General features: G+C 47.4%; 1 protein-coding gene across 14 annotated transcripts in view; it reads right to left on the bottom strand.

The window, feature by feature from the left end:
- The window catches only part of tns1b (tensin 1b), a 313,864-nt gene that overhangs the window by 71,330 nt on the left and 219,702 nt on the right, over nucleotides 1-22,832 (bottom strand). For all 14 annotated transcript variants that reach the window (XM_014164411.3, XM_014164404.3, XM_014164409.3 and 11 more), the window contains 7 exons: nucleotides 18,141-18,312; nucleotides 17,811-17,984; nucleotides 16,098-16,162; nucleotides 11,847-11,930; nucleotides 11,300-11,412; nucleotides 11,050-11,110; nucleotides 6,327-6,402 (listed from right to left, as the gene is read on the bottom strand). In XM_014164411.3, coding sequence (XP_014019886.1) covers nucleotides 6,327-6,402; nucleotides 11,050-11,110; nucleotides 11,300-11,412; nucleotides 11,847-11,930; nucleotides 16,098-16,162; nucleotides 17,811-17,984; nucleotides 18,141-18,312 — 745 coding nt within the window. The remainder of the gene's footprint in view (nucleotides 1-6,326; nucleotides 6,403-11,049; nucleotides 11,111-11,299; nucleotides 11,413-11,846; nucleotides 11,931-16,097; nucleotides 16,163-17,810; nucleotides 17,985-18,140; nucleotides 18,313-22,832) is intronic.

Here is a 22,832-nt window from a genome sequence, read left to right as displayed (position 1 = left end):
CATGATCTAAATATATACACCTGTTCTGAAAGTGATTTGTGCATATGTATTCACCCCTTTGCTAGTAAGCCAGTAAATAAGGTCTGTTGTAACCAATTACCTTCAGAAGTCACATAATTTGTTAAATAAAGTCCACCTGTGTGCAATCTAAGTGTCACATGATCTAAATATATACACCTGTTCTGAAAGGCCCCAGCGTCTGCAACACCACTAAGCAAGGGGCACCACCAAGCAAGCGGCACCATGAAGACCAAGGAGCTCTCCAAACAGGTAATGGATGAAGTTATGGAGAAGTACAGATCAGGGTTGGGTTATAAAAAAATATCAGAAACTTTGAACATCTCACAGAGCACCCACCATTAAATCCATTATTATAAAATGGAAAGAATAAGGCACCACAATAAACCTGCCAAGAGAGGGCCGCCCACCAAAACTCACAGACCAGGCAAGGAGGGCATTGATCAGAGAGGCAACAAAGAGACCAAAGTTAACCCTGAAGGAGCTGCAAATCTCCACAGCGGAGATTGGAGTATCTGTCCATAGGAACACTTTAAGCCATAGACTCCACAGAGCTGGGCTTTACGGAAGAGTGGCCAGAAAAAAGCCATTGCTTAAAGAAAAAAATAAGCAAACACCTTTGGTGTTTGCCAAAAGGCATGTGGGAGACTCCCCAAACATATGGAAGAAGGTACTTTGGTCAGATGAGACTAAAATTGAGCTTTTTGGCCATCAAGGAAAATGCTATCTCTGGCGCAAACACAACACCTCTCATCACCCCGAGAATACTATCCCCACAGTGAAGCATGGTGGTGGCAGCATCATGCTGTGGGGATGTTTTTCATAGGCAGGGACTGGGAAACTGGTCAGAATTGAAGAAATTATGGATGCCGCTAAATACAGGGAAATTCTTGAGGGAAACCTGTTTCAGTCTTCTGGAGATTTGAGACTGGGACGGAGGTTTACCTTCCAGCAGCATACTGTTAAAGCAACACTCGAGTGGTTTAAGGGGAAACATTTAAATGTCTTTGAATGGCCAAGTCAAAGCCCAGACCTCAATCCAATTGAGAATCTATAGTATGACTTAAAGAATGCCGTACATCAGCAGAACCCATCCAACTTGAAGGAGCTGGAGCAGTTCAGCCCTGAATAATGGGTAAAAATCCCAGTGGCTAGATGTGTCCACCTTATAGAGACATACCCCAAGAGACTTGCAGCTGTAATTGCTGCAAAAGGTGACTCTACAAAGTATTGACTTTGGAGGTGGTGGGGGGGGGGTGAATGCTAAGGGGGGGTGAATACTTTTGCAAGCCACTGTACAATACTCCATAATGACCCCATATTTTTATTTATAAAAAAAAAAAATTAAATATCACATTTACATAAGTATTCTGACACTTTATAAAGTACTTTGTTGAAGCAACTTTGGCAGCGATTACAAATTCAAGTCTTCTTGTGTTTATTGCTACAAGTTTGGCACACCTGTATTTGGGGAGATTCCCACATTCTTCTCTGCAGATCCTCTCAAGCTCTGTCAGGTTGGATGGGGAGCAATGCTGCACAGCTATTTTCAGGTCTCTCCAGAGATGTTAGATTGGGTTCCAGTCCGGCTCTGGCTGCTGTGTGCTTATGGTCATTGTCCTGTTGGGAGGTGAACCTTCGCCCCAGTCTGAGGTCCTGAATGCTCCGGAGCAGGTTTTCATCAAGGATCTCTCATCTTTCCCTCGATCCTGGCTAGTCTCCCAGTCCCTGCTGCTGAAAAGAAATCCCCACAGCATGATGCTGCCACCACCATGCTTCACCGTAGGGATGGTGCCAGGTTTCCTCCAGATGTGACACTTGGCATTCAGGCCAAAGATTTCAATCTTGGTTTCATCAGACCAGAGAATCGTGTTTCTCATGGTCTGAGAGTCTTAAGGTGCCTTTTGGCAAACTCCAAGCGAGCTGTCATGTGCCTTTTACTGAGGAGTGTCTTCTGTCTGGCCACTCTACCATAAAGGCCTGATTGATGGAGTGCTGCAGAGATGGTTGTCCTTCTGGCAGGTTCTCCCATCTCCACAGAGGAACTCTGGAGCTCTGTCAGAGTGACCATCGGGTTCTTGATCACCTCCATGACCAAGGCCCTTCTCCTCCGCTTGCTCAGTTTGGCCAGGCGGCCAGCTCTCGGAAGAGACTTGGTGGTTCCAAACCTCTTCCATTTGTGTTGTCATGTGTTGCTGCCATGCGTTGATGCCATGTTATGTTGTTGTCTTAGGTCTCTCTTTATAAAGTGTTGTGTTGTCTCTCTTCTCGTGATGTGTGTTTTGTCCTATATTTTTTTTAAATTTATTTATATTTTTAATCCCAGCCACCGTCCCAGTATGAGGCCTTTTGCCTTTTGGTAGGCCGTCACTGTAAATAAGAATTTGTTCTTAACTGACTTGCCTAGTTAAATCAAGTTTAAATAAAAATACAATTTAAACAATTATGATCAAGTCCACTGTGTTCTTGGGGACCTTCAGTGCTGCAGATATGTTTTGGTATCCTTCCCCAGATCTGTGCCTCGACACAATCCTGTCTCGGAGCTCTACGGACAATTCCTTCGACATCATGGCTTGGTTTTTGCGCGGACATACAGTACACTGTCAACTGTGGGACCTTATATAGACAGTTGTGTGCCTTTCCAATTCATGTCCAATCAATTGAATTTACCACATGTGGACACCAATCAAATTGTAGAAACATCTCAAGGATGATCAATGGAAACAGTATGCCCCTGAGCTCAATTTAGAGTCTCATAGCGAAGAGTCTGAATACTTATGTAAATAAGGTATTTCTGATTATTTTTATACATTTGTAAACATTTAAAAAAAAACGTTTTTGCTTTGTCTTTATGGGGTATTGTGTGTAGATTGATGATAACTTTTAAAAATGGAATCAATTTTAGAATAAGGCTGTAATGTAACAAAATGGGGGAAAAAATCAAGGGGTCTAAATACTTCCCGAAGACACTGTATATATATATATACTACATAGCCATAAGTATGTGGACACCTGCTCATCGAACATCTCATTCCAAAATCAAGGACATTAATATGAAGTTGGGCTCCCTTTTGCTGCAATAACAGCCTCCGTTCTTCTGGGAAGGCTTTCTACTAGATGTTGGAACATTGCTCCGGGGACTTGCTTCCATTCAGCCACAAGAGCATTAGTGAGGTCGAGCACAGATGTTGGGCGATTAGGCCTGGCTCAAAGTCGGCATTTCAATTAATTCCAAAGGTGTTCGATGGGGTTGAGGTCAAGGCTCTGTGCAGGCCAGTCAAGTTCTTCCCCACCGATCTCTCGATAAACCATTTCTGTATGGATCTCATTTTGTGCCCAGGGGCATTGTCATGATGAAACAGGAAAGGGCCTTCTCCAAACTGTACCTACAAAGTTTACATTTTACATTTTAGCCATTTAGCAGACACTCTTATCCAGAGCGACTTACAGTAGTGAGTGCATACATTTTCAAAGTTGGAAGCAGAGAATCGTCTAGAATGTCATTGTATGCTGTAGTGTTAAGATTTCCCATCACTGGAACTAAGGGGCCTAGCTCGAACCATGAAAAACAGCCCCAGACCATTAATTCCTCCTCCACCAAACTTTACAGTTGGCACTTTGCATTCGGGCATGTAGTGTTCTCCTGGCATCCGCCAAACCCAGATTTGTCTATTGGTCTGCCAGATGGTGAAGTGTGAGAACGTGTTCCCACTGCTCCTGAGTCCAATAGCGGCGAGCTTTACACCACCCTAGTCTACGCTTGACAATGCGCATGGTGATCTTAGGCTTGTGTAAGGCTGCTCGGCCATGGAAACCCATTTCATGAAGCTCCCAACAAACAGTTCTTGTGCTAAAGTTGCTTCCAGAGTAGTAAGTGTTGCAACCGAGTATATATGGAATGCATTTCCAACAGTCTTGAAGGAGTTCCCACATTTGCTGAGCACTTGCTGGCTGCTTTTCCTTTACTCTGCGGTCCAATTAATCCCAAACCATCTCAATTGGGATGAGGTCAGGTGATTGTGGAGGCCAGGTCATCTGATGCAGCACTCCATCACTCTCCTTCTTGGTCAAATAGACCTTACACAGCTTGAAGGTGTATTTTGGGTCTTTGTCCTGTTGAAAAATAAATGATAGTCTCACAAAGCGCAAACCAGATGGGATGGCGTATCGCTGAAGAATGCTGTGGTAGCCATGCTGGTTAAGTGTGCATTTAATTCTAAATAAATCACTGACAGTGTCACCAGCAAAGCACCACCATACCATCACACCACCTACTCCATGCTTCACGGGGGAACCACACATGCGGAGATCATCCGTTCATCTACTCTGCGTCTCACAAAGACACAGCTGTTGGAACCAAAAATCTCAAATTTGGATTCATCAGACCAAAGGACAGATTTCCACAGGTCGAATGTCCTTTGGTAGTGTTTTTTGGGCCCACGTAAGTCTCTTCTTCTTATTGGTGTCCTTTAGTAGTGGTTTCTTTGCAGCAATTCGACCATGAAGGCTTGATTCACACAGTCTCCTCTGAACAGTTGATGTCGAGATGTATCTGTTACTTGAACTCTATGAAGCATTTATTTGGGCTGCAATCTGAGGTGCAGTTAACTCTAATGAATGTATCCTCTGCAGCAGAGGTAACTCTGGGTCTTCCTTTCCTGTGGCGGTCCTCATGAGAGCCAGTTTCATTTTAGCGCTTGATGGTTTTTGAAATTTTCCAGATTTACTGACCTTCATGTCTTTAAGTAATGATGAAATGTTGTTTCTCTTTGCTTACTTGAGCTGTTCTTACCATGAGTGTGCAAAGCTGTCATCAAGGCAAAGGGTGTCTACTTTGAAGAATCTCAATATAAAATATATTTTGATTTGTTTAACACTTTTTGGTTACTACATTATTCCATATGTGTTTTTTCATAGTTTTGATATCATCACCAGTATTCTACAATGTATAAAATAAAGAAAAACCCTGGAATGAGTAGGCGTGTCCAAACGTTTGACTGGTACTGTATGTATATATGTATTTATATATATATATATATATATATAATGTTTTTTAAGTAAAATGTTTTGGTATTTTTTATTAATTTATGTGTTCCACACAAAGAGCACAATGCACAAAAACCTGCTCCTGAGTCCTGCTACATGACTACAGATGAAAAAAAGTAAAGTAATAAAGCAGAAAAGTGTTTTCAGTCAATGTTATATTCACAGTCATCAGCATCTATTAGTGTTCCATTAGTTAGCAGATACAATATACGCTTTAGCTGAAGCATCTGCCAAAGTAGCTGTTTTGGTGCCAAGTGATGTTGCCTACGGTAAGTGCTGCTTTCAAATTGCTTTGACACAAATTATGTCACCAATGTGCATGCCAAATCAGTCGGTGCCTTATAGAACAGGCAACTGAAGCTATATGCTTTCTGTCTGTGCTAAAGACACATTTCCATGGACTTGTAAGGCACATTTACAATAAAGTATTCTTATTCTTGCCTTAACTCAAGTGCAATAGAACTATAATATTTCCAGCATGGTCTTGAAGAGGAAGTAAGTCATTTTTACATGCTAGCAATTTGAAAGCAGCACTTACCGTAGGCAATATCACTTGGCCACAAAACAGCTACTTTAGCAGATGCTTCAGCTAAAGCGTATATTGTATCTGCTAACTAATGGAACACTAATGGATGCTGATGTCTGTGAATATAACATTGACTGAAAACACTTTTCTGCTTTATTACTTTACTTTTTTTCATCTGTAGTCATGTAGCAGGACTCAGGAGCAGGTTTTCATGCATTGTGTTTTTTGTGTGGAACACATCAATTAATAAAAAATCATATTACTTAAAAAACTAATATATACATATATATACATACATACACTACCGTTCAAAAGTTTGGGGTCACTTACAAATGTCCTTGTTTTTTAAAGAAAAGCTCATTTTATGTCCATTAAAATAATATCAAATTGATCAGAAATACAGTGTAGACATTGTTACAGCCTGCATATTGTGTGCTATAGGGGGTAGTTAACCTGAGGTACAGGGCACATGCCAACTGTCCTTGCCTCTAGTTTTTACAGCATTGCTGCTTTCATGAATGGGGCCTATTAAAGCATTAGGGACAAACATACTGTATTTGCACATAATGTAAAGTATTTGGACTCAATGTGGTTCAAATAAATTGCATTCACCAACAGAGGCCAATCCACTATCCTCTCATTTGAGGGGGTGAATACCTTACCATAATAAACACTCCCAAAATCCATGTACAGTACACATCTCCATATCACTCAGTGAAGAGCTGATGGGCCTTACCAGAATGTCCCCCTTCAGCAGTAGGCCAGGCTCAATAGTGATGCAGATGCTGGTGTGGCTGTCTCCCTGGACATTACTGTAAACACACACACAGAGCAAAAGAAGGGTTTCTCTTGTTAACACAACATCACACCACATGATGCACATCATCATGGTACAATTTAAAGGCAATGCTACCAAATACTAATTGAGTGTATGTAAACTTCTGGGAATGTGATGAAAGAAATAAAAGCTGAAATAAATAATTCTCTCTACTATTATTCTGACATTTCACATTCTTCAAATAAAGTGGTGATCCTAACTGACCTAAGACAGGGAATTTGTACTAGGATTAAATGTCAGGAATTGTGAAAAACAGTTTAAATGTATTTGGCTAAGGTGTATGTCAACTTCTGACTTCAACTGTATGTCTCTTTTATTTGTAGGAATACTTGGGAAAATATTTCTTACATTTAAACACGTTTTGCTGAATTCCTGGTGATTTGACAATCTTTTTTTTAACCAAAAACGAAAGTGTGCCTGTTGTTGTCCCCTGACCTACACACGCACGTATGTACACACCACAGGAGGTTGGTGGCACCTTAATTGGGGAGGACGGACTCGTGGTAATGGCAAAGACAAATGAGTGGAATGGTATCAAATACATCAAAACACATGGTTTCCATGCATGACGTCCTCTCCTCAGCAGTCTCCACTGGCACACACACACACCAGATATACAGTACATGGATATATAATACATGGAGATATAAGCAAAACAACGTTTTATCAATACATAGACTAGGAAGGAAGGAAATGTAAAGTGGAGGGGACCATGTAAGGAGTGCCACCCGGAGTGCCCTCATTTGTCCTGCCATCTGTGGGCATGCCCTCCTGTATGCTCAAACATCTGCACAAAGCTGTATAATTCATAATTTCCTGCCCGGGCCTGGGTATCTGTAGGGGTCCTTCAGCAAGGCCCTGGGGTGTCCACATACATCCAAGTCTGCTTATTTCACTGGCTCCTCCAGTTACTAATAACACTACTACTGATCATAACACCAGGCTGGAACATCTGGGACTGGGGAACTAGAGACTGGGACTGGGGAACTAGAGACTGGGACACTAGAGACTGGGGCTGGGGAACTAGAGACAGGGGCACTAGAGACTGGGACTGGGGAACTAGAGACAGGGGCACTAGAGACTGGGACTGGGGAACTAGAGACAGGGGCACTTGAGACTGGGACTGGGGAACTAGAGACTGGGGCTGGGGAACTAGAAACTGGGGCACTAGAGACTGGGGCACTAGAGACTGGGGCACTAGAGACTGGGGCACTAGAGACTGGGGCACTAGAGACAGGGGCACTTGAGACTGGGGCTGGGGAACTAGAGACTGGGGCACTAGAGACTGGGGCTGGGGAACTAGAGACTGGGGCACTAAAGACTGGGGCTGGGGAACTAGAGACTGGGGCACTAGAGACTGGGGCACTAGAGACTGGGGCACTAGAGACTGGGGCACTAGAGACTGGGGCACTAGAGACTGGGGCACTAGAGACTGGGGCACTAGAGACTGGGGCACTAGAGACAGGGGCACTTGAGACTGGGGCACTAGAGACTGGGGCTGGGGAACTAGAGACTGGGGCTGGGGAACTAGAGACTGGGGCACTAGAGACTGGGACTGGGGAACTAGAGACTGGGGTACTAAAGACTGGGGCTGGGGAACTAGAAACTGGGGCACTAGAGACTGGGGCACTAGAGACTGGGGCACTAGAGACTGGGGCACTAGAGACTGGGGCACTAGAGACAGGGGCACTTGAGACTGGGGCTGGGGAACTAGAGACTGGGGCACTAGAGACTGGGGCTGGGGAACTAGAGACTGGGGCACTAAAGACTGGGGCTGGGGAACTAGAGACTGGGGCACTAGAGACTGGGGCACTAGAGACTGGGGCTGGGGAACTAGAGACTGGGGCATTAGAGACTGGGGCTGGGGAACTAGAGACTGGGGCACTAAAGACTGGGGCTGGGGAACTAGAGACTGGGGCACTAGAGACTGGGGCACTAGAGACTGGGGCTGGGGAACTAGAGACTGGGGCATTAGAGACTGGGGCATTAGAGACTGGGGCATTAGAGACTGGGGCACTAGAGACTGGGGCACTAGAGACTGGGGCACTAGAGACTGGGGCACTAGAGACTGGGGCACTAGAGACAGGGGCACTTGAGACGGGTGCACTAGAGACTGGGGCTGGGGAACTAGAGACTGGGGCTGGGGAACTAGAGACTGGGGCACTAGAGACTGGGGCTGGGGAACTAGAGACTGGGGCACTAGAGACTGGGGCACTAGAGACTGGGGCACTAGAGTCTGGGGCACTAGAGACTGGGGCACTAGAGACTGGGGCTGGGGAACTAGAGACTGGGGCACTAGAGACTGGGGCTGGGGAACTAGAGACTGGGGCATTAGAGACTGGGGCACTAGAGACTGGGGCACTAGAGACTGGGGCACTAGAGACTGGGGCACTAGAGACAGGGGCACTTGAGACTGGGGCACTAGAGACTGGGGCTGGGGAACTAGAGACTGGGGCTGGGGAACTAGAGACTGGGGCACTAGAGACGGGCTGGGGAACTAGAGACTGGGGCACTAGAGACTGGGGCACTAGAGTCTGGGGCACTAGAGACTGGGGCACTAGAGACTGGGGCACTAGAGTCTGGGGCACTAGAGACTGGGGCACTAGAGACTGGGGCTGGGGAACTAGAGACTGGGGCACTAGAGACTGGGGCACTAGAGACTGGGGCACTAGAGTCTGGGGCACTGGAGACTGGGGCACTGGAGACTGGGGCACTGGAGACTGGGGCTGGGGAACTAGAGACTGGGGCACTAGAGACTGGGGCACTAGAGTCTGGGGCACTGGAGACTGGGGCACTGGAGACTGGGGCACTGGAGACTGGGGCACTGGAGACAGGGGCTGGGGAACTAGAGACTGGGGAACTAGAGACTGGGGCACTAGAGACTGGGGCACTAGAGACTGGGGCACTAGAGTCTGGGGCACTGGAGACTGGGGCACTGGAGACAGGGGCTGGGGAACTAGAGACTGGGGCACTAGAGACTGGGGCACTAGAGACTGGGGCACTAGAGCCTGGGGCACTAGAAACTGGGGCACTAGAGACTGGGGCTGGGGAACTAGAGTCTGGGGCTGGGGAACTAGAGACTGGGGCTGGGGAACTAGAGACTGGGGCTGGGGAACTAGAGACTGGGGCTGGGGAACTAGAGACTGGGGCTGGGGAACTAGAGACTGGGGCACTAGAGACGGGGGCACTAGAGACTGGGGCACTAGAGACTGGGGCACTAGAGACTGGGGCACTAGAGTCTGGGGCACTAGAGACTGGGGCACTAGAGACTGGGGCTGGGGAACTAGAGACTGGGGCTGGGGAACTAGAGACTGGGGCTGGGGAACTAGAGACTGGGGCACTAGAGACGGGCTGGGGAACTAGAGACTGGGGCACTAGAGACTGGGGCACTAGAGTCTGGGGCACTAGAGACTGGGGCACTAGAGACTGGGGCACTAGAGTCTGGGGCACTAGAGACTGGGGCACTAGAGACTGGGGCTGGGGAACTAGAGACTGGGGCACTAGAGACTGGGGCACTAGAGACTGGGGCACTAGAGTCTGGGGCACTGGAGACTGGGGCACTGGAGACTGGGGCACTGGAGACTGGGGCTGGGGAACTAGAGACTGGGGCACTAGAGACTGGGGCACTAGAGTCTGGGGCACTGGAGACTGGGGCACTGGAGACTGGGGCACTGGAGACTGGGGCACTGGAGACAGGGGCTGGGGAACTAGAGACTGGGGAACTAGAGACTGGGGCACTAGAGACTGGGGCACTAGAGACTGGGGCACTAGAGTCTGGGGCACTGGAGACTGGGGCACTGGAGACAGGGGCTGGGGAACTAGAGACTGGGGCACTAGAGACTGGGGCACTAGAGACTGGGGCACTAGAGCCTGGGGCACTAGAAACTGGGGCACTAGAGACTGGGGCTGGGGAACTAGAGTCTGGGGCTGGGGAACTAGAGACTGGGGCTGGGGAACTAGAGACTGGGGCTGGGGAACTAGAGACTGGGGCTGGGGAACTAGAGACTGGGGCTGGGGAACTAGAGACTGGGGCACTAGAGACGGGGGCACTAGAGACTGGGGCACTAGAGACTGGGGCACTAGAGACTGGGGCACTAGAGTCTGGGGCACTGGAGACTGGGGCACTGGAGACAGGGGCTGGGGAACTAGAGACTGGGGCACTAGAGACTGGGGCACTAGAGACTGGGGCACTAGAGACTGGGGCACTAGAGACTGGGGCACTAGAGCCTGGGGCACTAGAAACTGGGGCACTAGAGACTGGGGCTGGGGAACTAGAGTCTGGGGCTGGGGAACTAGAGACTGGGGCTGGGGAACTAGAGACTGGGGCTGGGGAACTAGAGACTGGGGCTGGGGAACTAGAGACTGGGGCACTAGAGACGGGGGCACTAGAGACTGGGGCTGGGGAAATAGAGAGGCTAGCTAAACATAATAACGTGTGGCAAGCTTACAATGGATTTACTTGAGGGGGGGGGGGGGGGGGGGTGATTGTGTGTGTGTGTGTGTGTGATATTATTATCATTGAGCCAGTGTAAGCCTGCAGACCCAGGCATCTGCCCAGTGCTGTGTGAGTGAGAAAACTGAGACTGAAGGTGTGTGTGTGTGTGTGTGTCTGTGTACTTACTAGATCCCAGATGTGTAGACGGGCTGCATGGCTTGGTAGATCTTGAGGAAAGGGCGGCATCCTGAAAAGCCATCACAGAACATTGAGTAAAAACAAGCAGGTGTGTGTGTGTGTGTGTGTGTGTGTGTGTGTGTGTGTGTGTGTGTGTGTGTGTGTGTGTGTGTGTGTGTGTGTGTGTGTGTGTGTGTGTGTGTGTGTGTGTGTGTGTGTGTGTGTGTGTGTGTGTGTGTGTGTGTGTGTCAACTTTCACCTCCTTTGGACTCAAAGTTGGGGATGCCGTGCATGATGACGTGGTGAAGGAACAGGGGTTTGTTGTTGATCTTGATATGTCCTGAAAGAAGACCACTGAAGTACTGTACATACCTGAGAGAAAGAGAGAGAGACAGAGAGCAAGCGAGAGAGAATTCAGGATTTCAATGTTTTGTTAACAGAGGAATCAGCATGCCATTGGTGTACACTGGACAGTGTGTGCATGGAAACATGTCAAGTAGATAAATGGAGATTCTATCTCTAGGTATGACCTTTGCAAAGAAAACAGCAGACGCTTACATCATACTCATTCACTTTCAGTCTACAGATGAATCTCGACAAATTAGGATGCAAAAAGGAGGAGGCCTCCGTTGCCCCTCTAAAAAAGACAACAAATTGAAAGAAAGAGTAGGAGAGTGGTTGAGACAACAAGCTGAACTTAAACCCACTAAGATTGGGGCGAAACTCAAAGAGAAAATTAAACAGGAAATGGTAGTTGGGTCAAATTTGTAGTAGAGGGGTCAGACAGGATGTGGAGGGAAACTGACCTCCTCTGAGATGGCTGACCCACAGGAAGTACTTTGTCTTCATAGAACCTCTTCATAGCAAACCTGTCCAGGGCCTGATCAGCACTAAGCAAACAGAGACAAACATCTGGTCAGCACCCGTACCCTGCCTACCGCTCAGTCATATCTTCACACCTCTTCAAAGGACTCTATTTTGATCATGTTAAAAAAAAGAGAATGTGACCCAAATACAACCAAGAGCAGATTGAGGGAAAAAAGCTGGTACTCTGAGAACATTGGACCTTTAAGTGAACTCACAGTGTTGTGTTTATTTGTACTGTATGCCATTGATTGAATTAGGGCCTGCTTTGTGGAAGAAGTCCTGAACACTGGTGCACAGTTGGCACATGTTGGGTAGGGAGGGGGAATGTGATGATCAGCGGATAACATGAATCTTGTGACTTTTCATCATCTGTTGATTTGTTGACTGCCCTACTCTGCTCTACTTGACTCTTTCTCTCTCTCACTCTCCCCTCTCTCTCTCTCTCTCTCTCTCTCTCTCTCAGTACCCTCTCTCACCCTTCTCTCTCGCCTCTTTCTCTCTCACCTCTTTCTCTCACCCTTCTCTCTCGCACTCTCTCTCTCGCCTCTTTCTCTCACCCTTCACTCTCTCACCCTCTCTTTCTCGGCACCCTCTCTCTCTCTCTTTCGCGGCACCCTCTCTCTCTCTCTCTCTCTCTCTCGCACTCTCTCTCTCTCTCTCTCTATTTCTCTTTCTGTCACCCTCTCGCACCTTCTCTCTCGCACCCTCTCTCTCTCACACCCTCTCTCTCTCTTTCTCTAACCCTCTCACACCCTATCTCTCTCTCTCTCTCTCGCACCCTCTCTCTCGCACTCTCTCGCACATCCTCTCTCGCCCTCTCTCGCACCCTCTCTCTATTGCACCCTCCCTCTCTCTTGCACCCTCTCTCTCCCTCTCTCCCTCTCTCTTTCTCACACCCTCTCTTTCTCGCACCATCTCTCGCATCCTCTCTCTCTCTCGCACCCTCTCTCACACCCTCTCTCTCTCTTTCTTGCACCCTCTCTCTCTCTCTCTCGCACCCTCTCTTGCACCCTCTCGCACATTCTCTCTCTCTTGAACCCTCTCTCTCTCGCACCCTCTCTCACTCTCGCACCCTCTCCCGCATCCTCTCTCTCTCTCTCTCTCGCACCCTCTCTCTCTCGTAACCTCTCTTTCTCTCTGGTACCCTCTCTTTCTCTCTCGCACCCTCTCCCTCTCTCGCAACCTCTCCCTCTCTTGCACCCTCTCGCACATTCTCTCTCTCTCTCGCCCTCTCTCTCTCGCCCTCTCTCTCACTCTCGCACCCTCTCCCGCACCCTCTCTCCCTCTCTCTCGCTTCCTCTCTCTCTCTCGCACATTCTCTCTCTCTTGAACCCTCTCTCTCTCGCACCCTCTCTCACTCTCGCACCCTCTCCTGCACCCTCTCTCCCTCTCGCTTCCTCTCTCTCTCTCGCACCCTCTCTCTCTCGCACCCTCTCTCTCTCGTAACCTCTCTTTCTCTCTGGTACTCTCTCTCTCACCCTCTCTCTCTGTCTCGCACCCTCTCTCTCGCTCTCGCAGCCTCTCTCTCTCTCGCACCCTCTCTCTCTCGAAACCCTCTGTCTCTTGCACCCTCTCTCTCTCGAACCTTCTCTCTCTCCCACATCCTCTCTCTCTCTGCAACCTCTCTCTCTCGCACCCTCTCCCTCTCTCGCAACCTCTCCCTCTCTCGCACCCTCTCTCTCTCGCACCCACTCTCGCACCCTCTCTCTCTCGTAACCTCTCTCTAGTAACCTCTCTCTCGTAACCACTCTCTCTCACCCTCTATATCTCTCGCACCCACTATATCTCTTGCAACCTCTCTCTCGCTCGCATCCTCTCTCGCACTCTCTCCCTCTCTCGCACCCTCTCTCACACCCTCTCTCACCCTTTCTCTCTCGCACCCTCTCTCTCTCTCGCACCCTCTCGCTCTCTCGCACCCTCTCCCACACCCTCTCTCTCTCGTACCCGCTCTCTCTCTTGCGCCCTCTCTCTCTCTCGCGCCCTCTTTCTCTCTCTCGCACCCTCTCCTGCATCCTCTCTCTCTCGCACCCTCTCTCTCTGTCTCGCACCCTCTCTCTCGCTCTCGCACCCTCTCTCTCTCTCGCACCCTCTCTCTCTCGAACCCTCTGTCTCTTGCACCCTCTCTCTCTCAAACCTTCTCTCTCTCCCACATCCTCTCTCTCTCTGCCACCTCTCTCGCACCCTCTCTCTCTCGTACCCTCTCCCTCTCTCGCAACCTCTCCCTCTCTCGCACCCTCTCTCTCTCGCACCCACTCTCGCACCCTCTCTCTCTCTCGCACCCTCTCTCTCTCTCGCACCCTCTCTCTCTCTCGCACCCTCTCTCTCTCGTAACCTCTCTCTCTCGTAACCTCTCTCTCTCACCCTCTATATCTCTCGCACCCACTATATCTCTTGCAACCTCTCTCTCGCTCGCATCCTCTCTCGCACTCTCTCCCTCTCTCGCACCCTCTCTCACACCCTCTCTCACCCTTTCTCTCTCGCACCCTCTCTCTCTCTCGCACCCTCTCGCTCTCTCGCACCCTCTCCCACACCCTCTCTCTCTCGCACCCGCTCTCTCTCTTGCGTCCTCTCTCTCTCTTGCGCCCTCTTTCTCTCTCTCGCACCCTCTCCTGCATCCTCTCTCTCTCGCACCCTCTCTCTCTCTATCTCTCGCTCACTCTCTCGCACCCTCTCTCTCTCCCGCACCCTCTGTCTCTCGCACCCTCTCTCTCAAAACTTCTCTCTCTCTCACACCCTCTCTCTCGCACCCTTTCTCTCTCACACCCTCTCGCTCTCTTGCACCCTCTCGCTCTCTCGCACCCTCTCCCTTCTCTTGCACCCTCTCTCTCTCACACCCTCTCTCGAACCCTCTCTCTCTCGCACCCTCTCTCTCGTAAGCTCTCTCTAGTAACCGCTCTCTCGTAACCTCTCTCTCGCACCCTCTATATCTCTCGCACCCACTATATCTCTCGCCACCTCTCTTTCTCTCGCACCCTCTCACCCTCTCTCTCTCTCTCGCACCCTCTCTCTCTCTCTCGCACCCTCTCTCTCTCTCTCGCACCCTCTCCTGCATCCTCTCTCTCTATCTCTCGAACCCTCTCGCTCTCTCTCTCAAGACCCTCTCTCTCGCACCCTTTCTAACGCACCCTCTCTCTCTCACAACCTCTCGCTCTCTCGCACCCTCTCGCTCTCGCACCCTCTCGCTCTCTCGCACCCTCTCCCTTCTCTTGCACCCTTTCTCTCTCACACCCTCTCTCGCACCCTCTCTCTCTCGCATCCTCTCTCTCGTAAGCTCTCTCTAGTAACCTCTCTCGTAACCTCCTCTCGCACCCTCTATATCTCTCGCACCCACTATATCTCTCGCACCCACTATATCTCTCGCACTCTCTCTCGCACCCTCTCTCACCCTCTCTCTCTCGCACCCTCTCTCTTTTTCGCACCCTCTCTCTCTCTCGCACCCTCTCGCTCTCTTGCAACCTCTCTCTCTCACACCCCCTCTCTCTCTCTCGCACCCTCCCTCTCTCTTGCCCCCTCTCTCTCTCTCTCTCTCTCTCTCGCATCCTCTCTCTCTCGCACCCTCTCTTTCTCTCAAACCTTCTCTCTCTCTCGCACCCTCTCTCGCTCTCGAACTCTCTCTCTCTCTCGAACTCTCTCTCTCTCGCACTCTCTCTCTCTCGCACCCTCTCTCGCATCCGCTCTCACACCCGCTCTCGCACCCGCTCTCGCACACTCTCTCTCTCGCACCCTCTATATCTCTCGCACCCTCTATATCTCTCGCACCCTCTATACCTCTGGCACCCTCTATATCTCTCGCAACCTCTCTCTCTCTCATCTCTCGCACACTCTCTCTCTCGCACCCTCTCCCGCACCCTCTCCCGCACCCTCTCTCTCTTGCACCCTCTCTAGCTCTCGTACCCTCTCTCTCTCTCACACCCTCTCTCTCTATATCTCTCGCACCCTCTATATATCCCTCTATATATCTCTTGCTCCCTCTCTCTCTCTCCCACCCTCTCTCTCTCGCAACTTCTCCCGCACCCTCTCTCTCTCTCGCACCCCCTCTCTCTCTCGCACCCTCTCTCTCTCGCACCCTCTCTCTCTCTCTCGCACCCTCTCTCTCTCGCACCCTCTCTCTCTCTCACACCCTCTCTCTCTCTATTCCCCCCATCTCTCTTGTGGATTGTGCCATTAAGTCTCATGGGCTATGTGTTCACCTGGCTGATATGTTGCTGTAATGCATGTATGCTGCCACCACTACTCCTGTTCGCCCTCGGTTCCCCTGCAGAAAGAACATCAAATAAGGATTAGCAATCAGGAAGTATTCCTTTGATATATTGGTCATTCAGAAGATACAGTTGAACTTGAAGTAAGTTATTTCTTTCATCACATTCCCAGTGGGACAGAAGTTTACATATGCTCAATTGCCTTTAAATTGTTTAACTTGGGTCAAACGTTTCGGGTAGCTTCCCACAATAAGTTGGGGGAATTTTGGCCCATTCCTTCTGACAGAGCTGGTGTAACTGAGTCAGGTTTGTAGGCCTCTTTGTTTGCACACACTTTTTCAGTTCAGCCCACACATTTTCAATAGGAATGAGGTCAGGGCTTTGTAATGGCCACTCCAATACCTTGACTTTATGTATGCTTGCAGTCATTGTCCACTTGGAAGACCCATTTGCTACCAAGCTTTATTTAACTTCCTGACTGATGTCTTGAGATATTGCTTCAATATATCCACATCATTTCCCTTCCTCATGATGCCATCTATTTTGTGAAGTGCACCAGTCCTTCCTGCAGCAAAGCACCCCCACAACATGACGCTGCCACCCCGTGCTTCACGGATGGGATGGTGTTCTTCGGCTTGCAAGCCTCCCCCTTTTTCCTCCAACATAACGATGGTCATTGTGGCCAAACAGTTCTATTTTTGTTTCATCAGACTAGAGGACATTTCTCCAAAAAGTATGATCTTTGTCCCCATGTGCAGTTGCAAACCGTAGTCTGTCTTTTCTATGGCGGTTTTGGAGCAGTGGCTTCTTCCTTGCTGAGCGGCCTTTCAGGTTATGTCGATATAGGACTCGTTTTACTCTGGATATAGATACTTTTGTACCTGTTTCCTCTAGCATCTTCACAAGGTCCTTTGCTTTTTTTCTTTTTTTTTGCTGTTGTTCTGGGATTGATTTGCACTTTTCGCACCAAAGTACGTTCATCTCTAGGAGACAGAACACGTCTCCATCCTGAGCGGTATTATGGCTGTGTGGTCCCATGGTGGTTATACTTGCGTACTATTGTTTATACAGATGAACGTGGTACCTTCAGGCATTTGGAAATTGCTCCCAAGGATGGACCAGACTTGTGGAGGTCTACAATGTTTTTCTGTGGTCTTGGCTGATTTCTTTTGATTTTCCCATGATGTTAAGCAAAGAGGCACTGAGTTTGAAGGTAGGTCTTGAAATACATCCACAGGTACACCTCCAACTGACTCAAATTATGTCAATTAGCCTATCAGAAGCTTCTAAAACCATGACTTAATTTTCTGGAATTTTCCAAGCTGTTTAAAAGCACAGTCAATTTAGTGTATGTACACTTCTGAACCATTGGAATTGTGATACAGTGAATTATAAGTGAAATAATCTGTAAACAATTGTTGAAAAAATTACTGTGTCATGCACAAAGTAGATGTCCTAACCGACTTGCCAAAACTATAGTTTGTTTACAAGAAATTTGTGGAATGGTTGAAAAACTTGTTTTAATGACTAAGTGTATGTAAACTTCCGACTTCAACTGTATATATTGGAAAGGAGACAATGGCCTGAGAACGCCATCTACTGTCTCAGAGCAGCATAAACAGTACAAAGCCCTGATATGATAGCTGCAATGTTTCTCAATATGCTTGTGAGGGCTTTAGTTAGAGTATAGTATCACTATCTCACCTTGTTGTGTATCACCACCACATTGTGACTGTCTGCGCTCAGCCAGGTGTCCATGGCCTTACAGATACTGCAAATCTTATCCAGGGCAGGAGCGTGGTGGTCTGGCCAGCCAAAGTCCAACACCTTTGGGTTGAGCTGGTTGATGTCATACCGTTTCTCGCTGAGGTTGAAGAGCTGAAAAAGTTTAAATGTTTAAATCTTTTCTTTTCCATTTCTTTCTTTTCTTTTTACTCTACTGCGAAACAAACACTTTGCCAGAGGGGACTGATCCCCTTTAAGCCTATTTATTGGTAGGGCGAGCTGATCCTTGATCAGTGGGGCGGCCCTTACTAGGTAGTTGTCTTGGTGTTTGGAGCGCAACATGGAGGCCACCTCGCGGAGGTTTGAGGCGTAGCTGGTCTCCTCCACGCAGCTGGGGAAGGAGACGGAGATGATCCGCTCGGTGATGTAGACCAGGTCCACCTCATAGCTCTCCTCCAGGGCCTGCAGCAGACTCACACTCCTGGGGTAGGGAGAGGGGAGGGGAGAGAGATAAAACTGTATTTTTTACACTTTCCATGGCAATAAAGCTTTGCAAATGAAATTACAGTAAGGGAGGCAGGGTAACGTCAATGTCAAGTCAATTGCAATGACAAAATAGTTGACTTAGAGCTACTTTTCTGTGTGTATTGCATTGGTTTGGCAAAATTGGATTGTTCCTTCGATGCCAATAAAGTGTATTTAGAATGTAATACAGAGAGAGAGAGAGAACAGAGAAGATCAAGATAAAGACAGAGAGAAAGAGACTGTCTGCTATGCAAAGGGCTATCCGTAAAACCCACTATAACCCACTATCTGCAACTGACTGAATACCGGCCAGAGTCTTTGTTAAATCCCATTTCACTAAATCACTGTGGGGTCATGGTAGCCTCCAAACTCCAACAGCTGTCCAGTACATTAAACACACACGCACGCACAAAATTCAGTACATTAAACATGTATGTTTCGCTTGGGAACCACTCGGACGAAAACAGAGTGGAAAGAGATTGATTCGAGGGATAAACAAAGCCTGATATGAAACTATTCCGCATTCCGCGAGTGTGCGCCTCAGCAGACCAAACAAAACATTTTGGTCACTCGTGAAGAACGAGTTGGGGCAGAGCGACCACATGACTTTTTCCCAATCTGATGTGTCCGGACTGCAATCAGGAGCAAGCCTGAAACTGACTGGGAGAGCATATGGCTCAGAGAGAGCGATTGAGCGTCTACTACAAATATTTCCCACGTCTCAACTCTGGAATGCCGAGTTGGAGGATATTGCTCATGTGTCTGCTACCAGGAAATAGACTGGTTTGTTAAACCAAACATGTTGTACATCTGGCACTATGAGAAACAACCTTAGTAGTCAAAAGAAATACTAGACAAAGCAATATATCCAAAAGGTTCTCTACTAAACAAATATACTGTATGATTTGTCCTTTCTCACTCTCCCTACTCTTATTATGTGCTTCATACACTCTCTTATCTTACTATCTTTCAGTCCCCCTCCCCCCCATAGTCTCTCACTCTCTCTCTCCTACTCCTTGAGGGTATACAGCTTATAGAGTTGCGGTTTGGGTCTCCTCCAGGTACACCAGCATGCACTGGGCTCCAATCTGCTTCTCATCAGCGCTGCCTTAGCTACAGACCAGACCGACAGCCTTCTTTCACTTTATCTGCCCAGCGCATATCTCGCTGCGCTCAATTACGCAGCTGCACTGATCGCATTTACACATTTGAACAAACATAGCCGGTGAATAATAGCTCTGCTATTGCCACTGCAGATAACACGTTCATGATAGACGTCCTATATAGCGTGTGATGAGGAGAATGTGAGTGAATATGTGTGATAATAATTGTGTGTGTGTATGTTGCTTTGACGGTAATGTGGAGAGCCAGAGGGAGCACATGATTGGTTGATTTTGTTTCTCAATGTTTTATACAGCTGCATCATTATTAAAAACGTCACCTCTGTTGTATCTTTGTCTTGTAGTATACGCTAGTAAAGCACAAACTGACAACATATGTTATGCCAGGAAGAATCTTACACATAAAAGAGTAGGCTAGCTATATATCTGCACAATAGCATTGCTAGGCTATTTCCAGGGCTTGCTGGTTAGCTAGGGGTTGTTCCCTTGACACAAATGGATAATATCAACTTCTGTTTGCAGCATGCCTCTCTCACAATGCATTGCCTCATATTTGGAGCTCTGTAAAAATGTCTAACAAATGGTCTCGGAAATCTCAAAAAAGTACACAGCAGTGCTATATTACATTACTGCTTCACCCTATGATGTTAATGCTTTTTTTGGCAAGGAAACAAAAGAGTCCTGTATCCAAAATAAGCTCTGCACATTGATAGCTGCTACAGAGACAGACCAATAGGGTCTAATAAAATGGACCCAAGCCTTGGTCGACATCCTTGGTGGGGTTAATGTGAAAAACGTATAGGCCCTGTCAGTAAAACATGGGACAAGGCCTGCTATCCTACAGATGTCGGATCTTAATATGACCCATTTCGTCGCAGGAGGAAAAAAGTCCTGCAGCAGGAGGATATGAATGTTTATTTAATATTTAGAATCGACACCAGGGGGCAGCTAGAAGTGGTGTTTGTAGGCTATACAATAATTTAGACTGCAGATCCACTGGGCGTCAGTTCAAGTTGCCTATGTAGGCTACGTGCACGCTTCAGTGTGTCTCATGTGAATTCTTATGTGGATTATAATAATTTGTGAATATTTGCAGGGGGTAGATGTATTATTCATTGGGGAAAATCTCTTACTGAAGTCATTTCTGATGGAAGTAACTTACTTTTTACTCCGTTACAACTTACCAAATATGTCACTTTAGTTACTTAGATTTATATTATTATATTGTTGCTGTCAGATGAAATCCTCCTAACCAAATGTTGTGATATATATTTTTTTTCATGAATCGATATTATTGGTTTCCCTTTACGTCTGTACTGTATGAACGTTTTCACAACCCCTTGACCAATGAAATGTATTCAAAATATCTTGTCATCAAATCTCTAAGTCCATTGGCTCTCAACGTTGTCCGTCAAACACCGTTTTATCTCCGCCATGGCTCTTGAAGTGAGGCACATATTTTTGTCTTCATTTTTGTCCTCAGATTTTTTTTCTTGTGTTCTTAGCCAGACTCGATCAGAGGTAAGTGACACTTTAACTACCTTCTGCCTTTGTAATATATATTTCTGGAGTAAGATAGGTATTTCTAAGATATCAGTCTGCTGTTGAAATTGTGTTTTGAGGACAAGTGAATATCAATTGGCTAGGTAGAATCTGACAGAAAAAGGTGAATCTCCTGTTTTTAGCCTCCCATATGATCTTTGTCCTGAGCGCTCTGGAGCAGGTTTTCATCAAGGATCTCTCTGTACTTCATCAAGGAACTTCATCTTTCCCTCGATCTCGAATAGTCTTCCAGTCCCTGCTGCTGAAAAACCTCTCCCCCAGCATGATGCTGCCACCACCATGCTTCACTGTAGGGATGGTGCCAGGCTTCCGCCAGACGTGACGCTTGGCATTCAGGCTAAAGAGTTCAATCTTGTTTCTCATGGCTGAGAGTCCTTTAGGTGCCTTTTGGCAAACTCTAAGCGGGCTGTCATGTGCCTTTAACTGAGGAGTAGCTTCCGTCTGGCCCCTCTACTATAAAGGCCTGATTGGTGGAGTGCTGCAGAGATAGTTGTCCTTCTGGAAGATTCTCCCATCTCCACAGAGGAACTCTAGAGCGCTGTCAGAGTGACCATCAGTTTCTTGTTCACCTCCCTGACCAAGGCCCTTCTCTCCCGATTGACCGGTGACCAGCTCTAGGAAGAATCTTGGTGGTTCCAAACTTCTTTCATTTAAGATCTTTGCCTCGACACAATCCTGTCTCGGAGCTCTATGGACAATTCCTTCGACCTCATCACTTGGTTCTTGCTCTGGCACTGTCAACTGTGGGACCTTATTTAGACAGGTGTGTGCCTTTCCAAATCATGTCCAATCAATTGAATTTACCACAGGTGGACTCCAATCAAGTTTTATTTTTAATGCATTTGCAAAAATGTCTAAAAACCTGTTTTCATTTTGTCATTATGGGGTATTGTGTGTAGATTGATGAAAAAAAAAGATTTCATCCATTTTAGAATAAGGCTGTAACGTAAAAAAGGGGTCTGAATACTTTACGAATGCACTGTACTTGAAATTATATCGTTCTACAGTAGGTATATATCTGTCAATCAACTGATGGCCCAAATCAGCTCATCAATTTAGTCAAGGAAACACAAACAGTAGATTATTGGGTTTCACACCTTTCATTATGTGACTATTGATAGGCTAACGTGCGCCTACAAAATGTAGCCTATAGGAGAATAATTAATTAATAATGGGCCAATTACAAACATCGATGGCACTAGATTATCACCAACTGATGTCTCGTTAAACCATCAATATGCACTGGATTCACCCGCACAGCTGATCTCAATTGCAACCATTATTGGTCACCTCTACCACTCCCTAAAAGGTGATGTCAGTGTTACCTTAGTAAGACATCAGTATTCAATGACGAGATGCTCATGTCTCCGCCCTAACAATATGAATCATCCCAAAGGCAGGAAGGCAGGCGACAAGCTTAGGTCTGCATATTAAGCCCATAGAAACGGTTTGGGCTTATTTGGCAAGAATGACCCATCTCGCTTTGCCTCTTCCTCTCTGCCTTAGTCCTGCTCGAAACCAAAGTCTTTCAAGATACGTTCGTCCTCTTGTTGGTATTATCAATGGAACAATGTAGTCCTTTTTGAACAGACTAAGGGCGATTTATCTATTTTACATGCATTCTGTACAATAGCCATGAAGTATTTCCTTGTTTACCACGGCAATCTACTGTGACATTGTATGAATGGAAACTAATATTGGCGTACTGTTATTTACTTGTTTACTATTTATGTTATCTAAAAGTGTCTGGTATGCTAATTTCTTATCAAGAAAAATAAGAAATGACCCTTGC

Source organism: Salmo salar, chromosome 21 (assembly GCF_965601325.2).
Source record: "Salmo salar chromosome 21, fSalSal1, whole genome shotgun sequence".
In the NCBI taxonomy this organism is placed as follows: Eukaryota; Metazoa; Chordata; class Actinopteri; order Salmoniformes; family Salmonidae; genus Salmo; species Salmo salar.
Note: the sequence above shows the minus strand (reverse complement) of the source record. Positions and strands in the feature narration are given on the sequence as shown.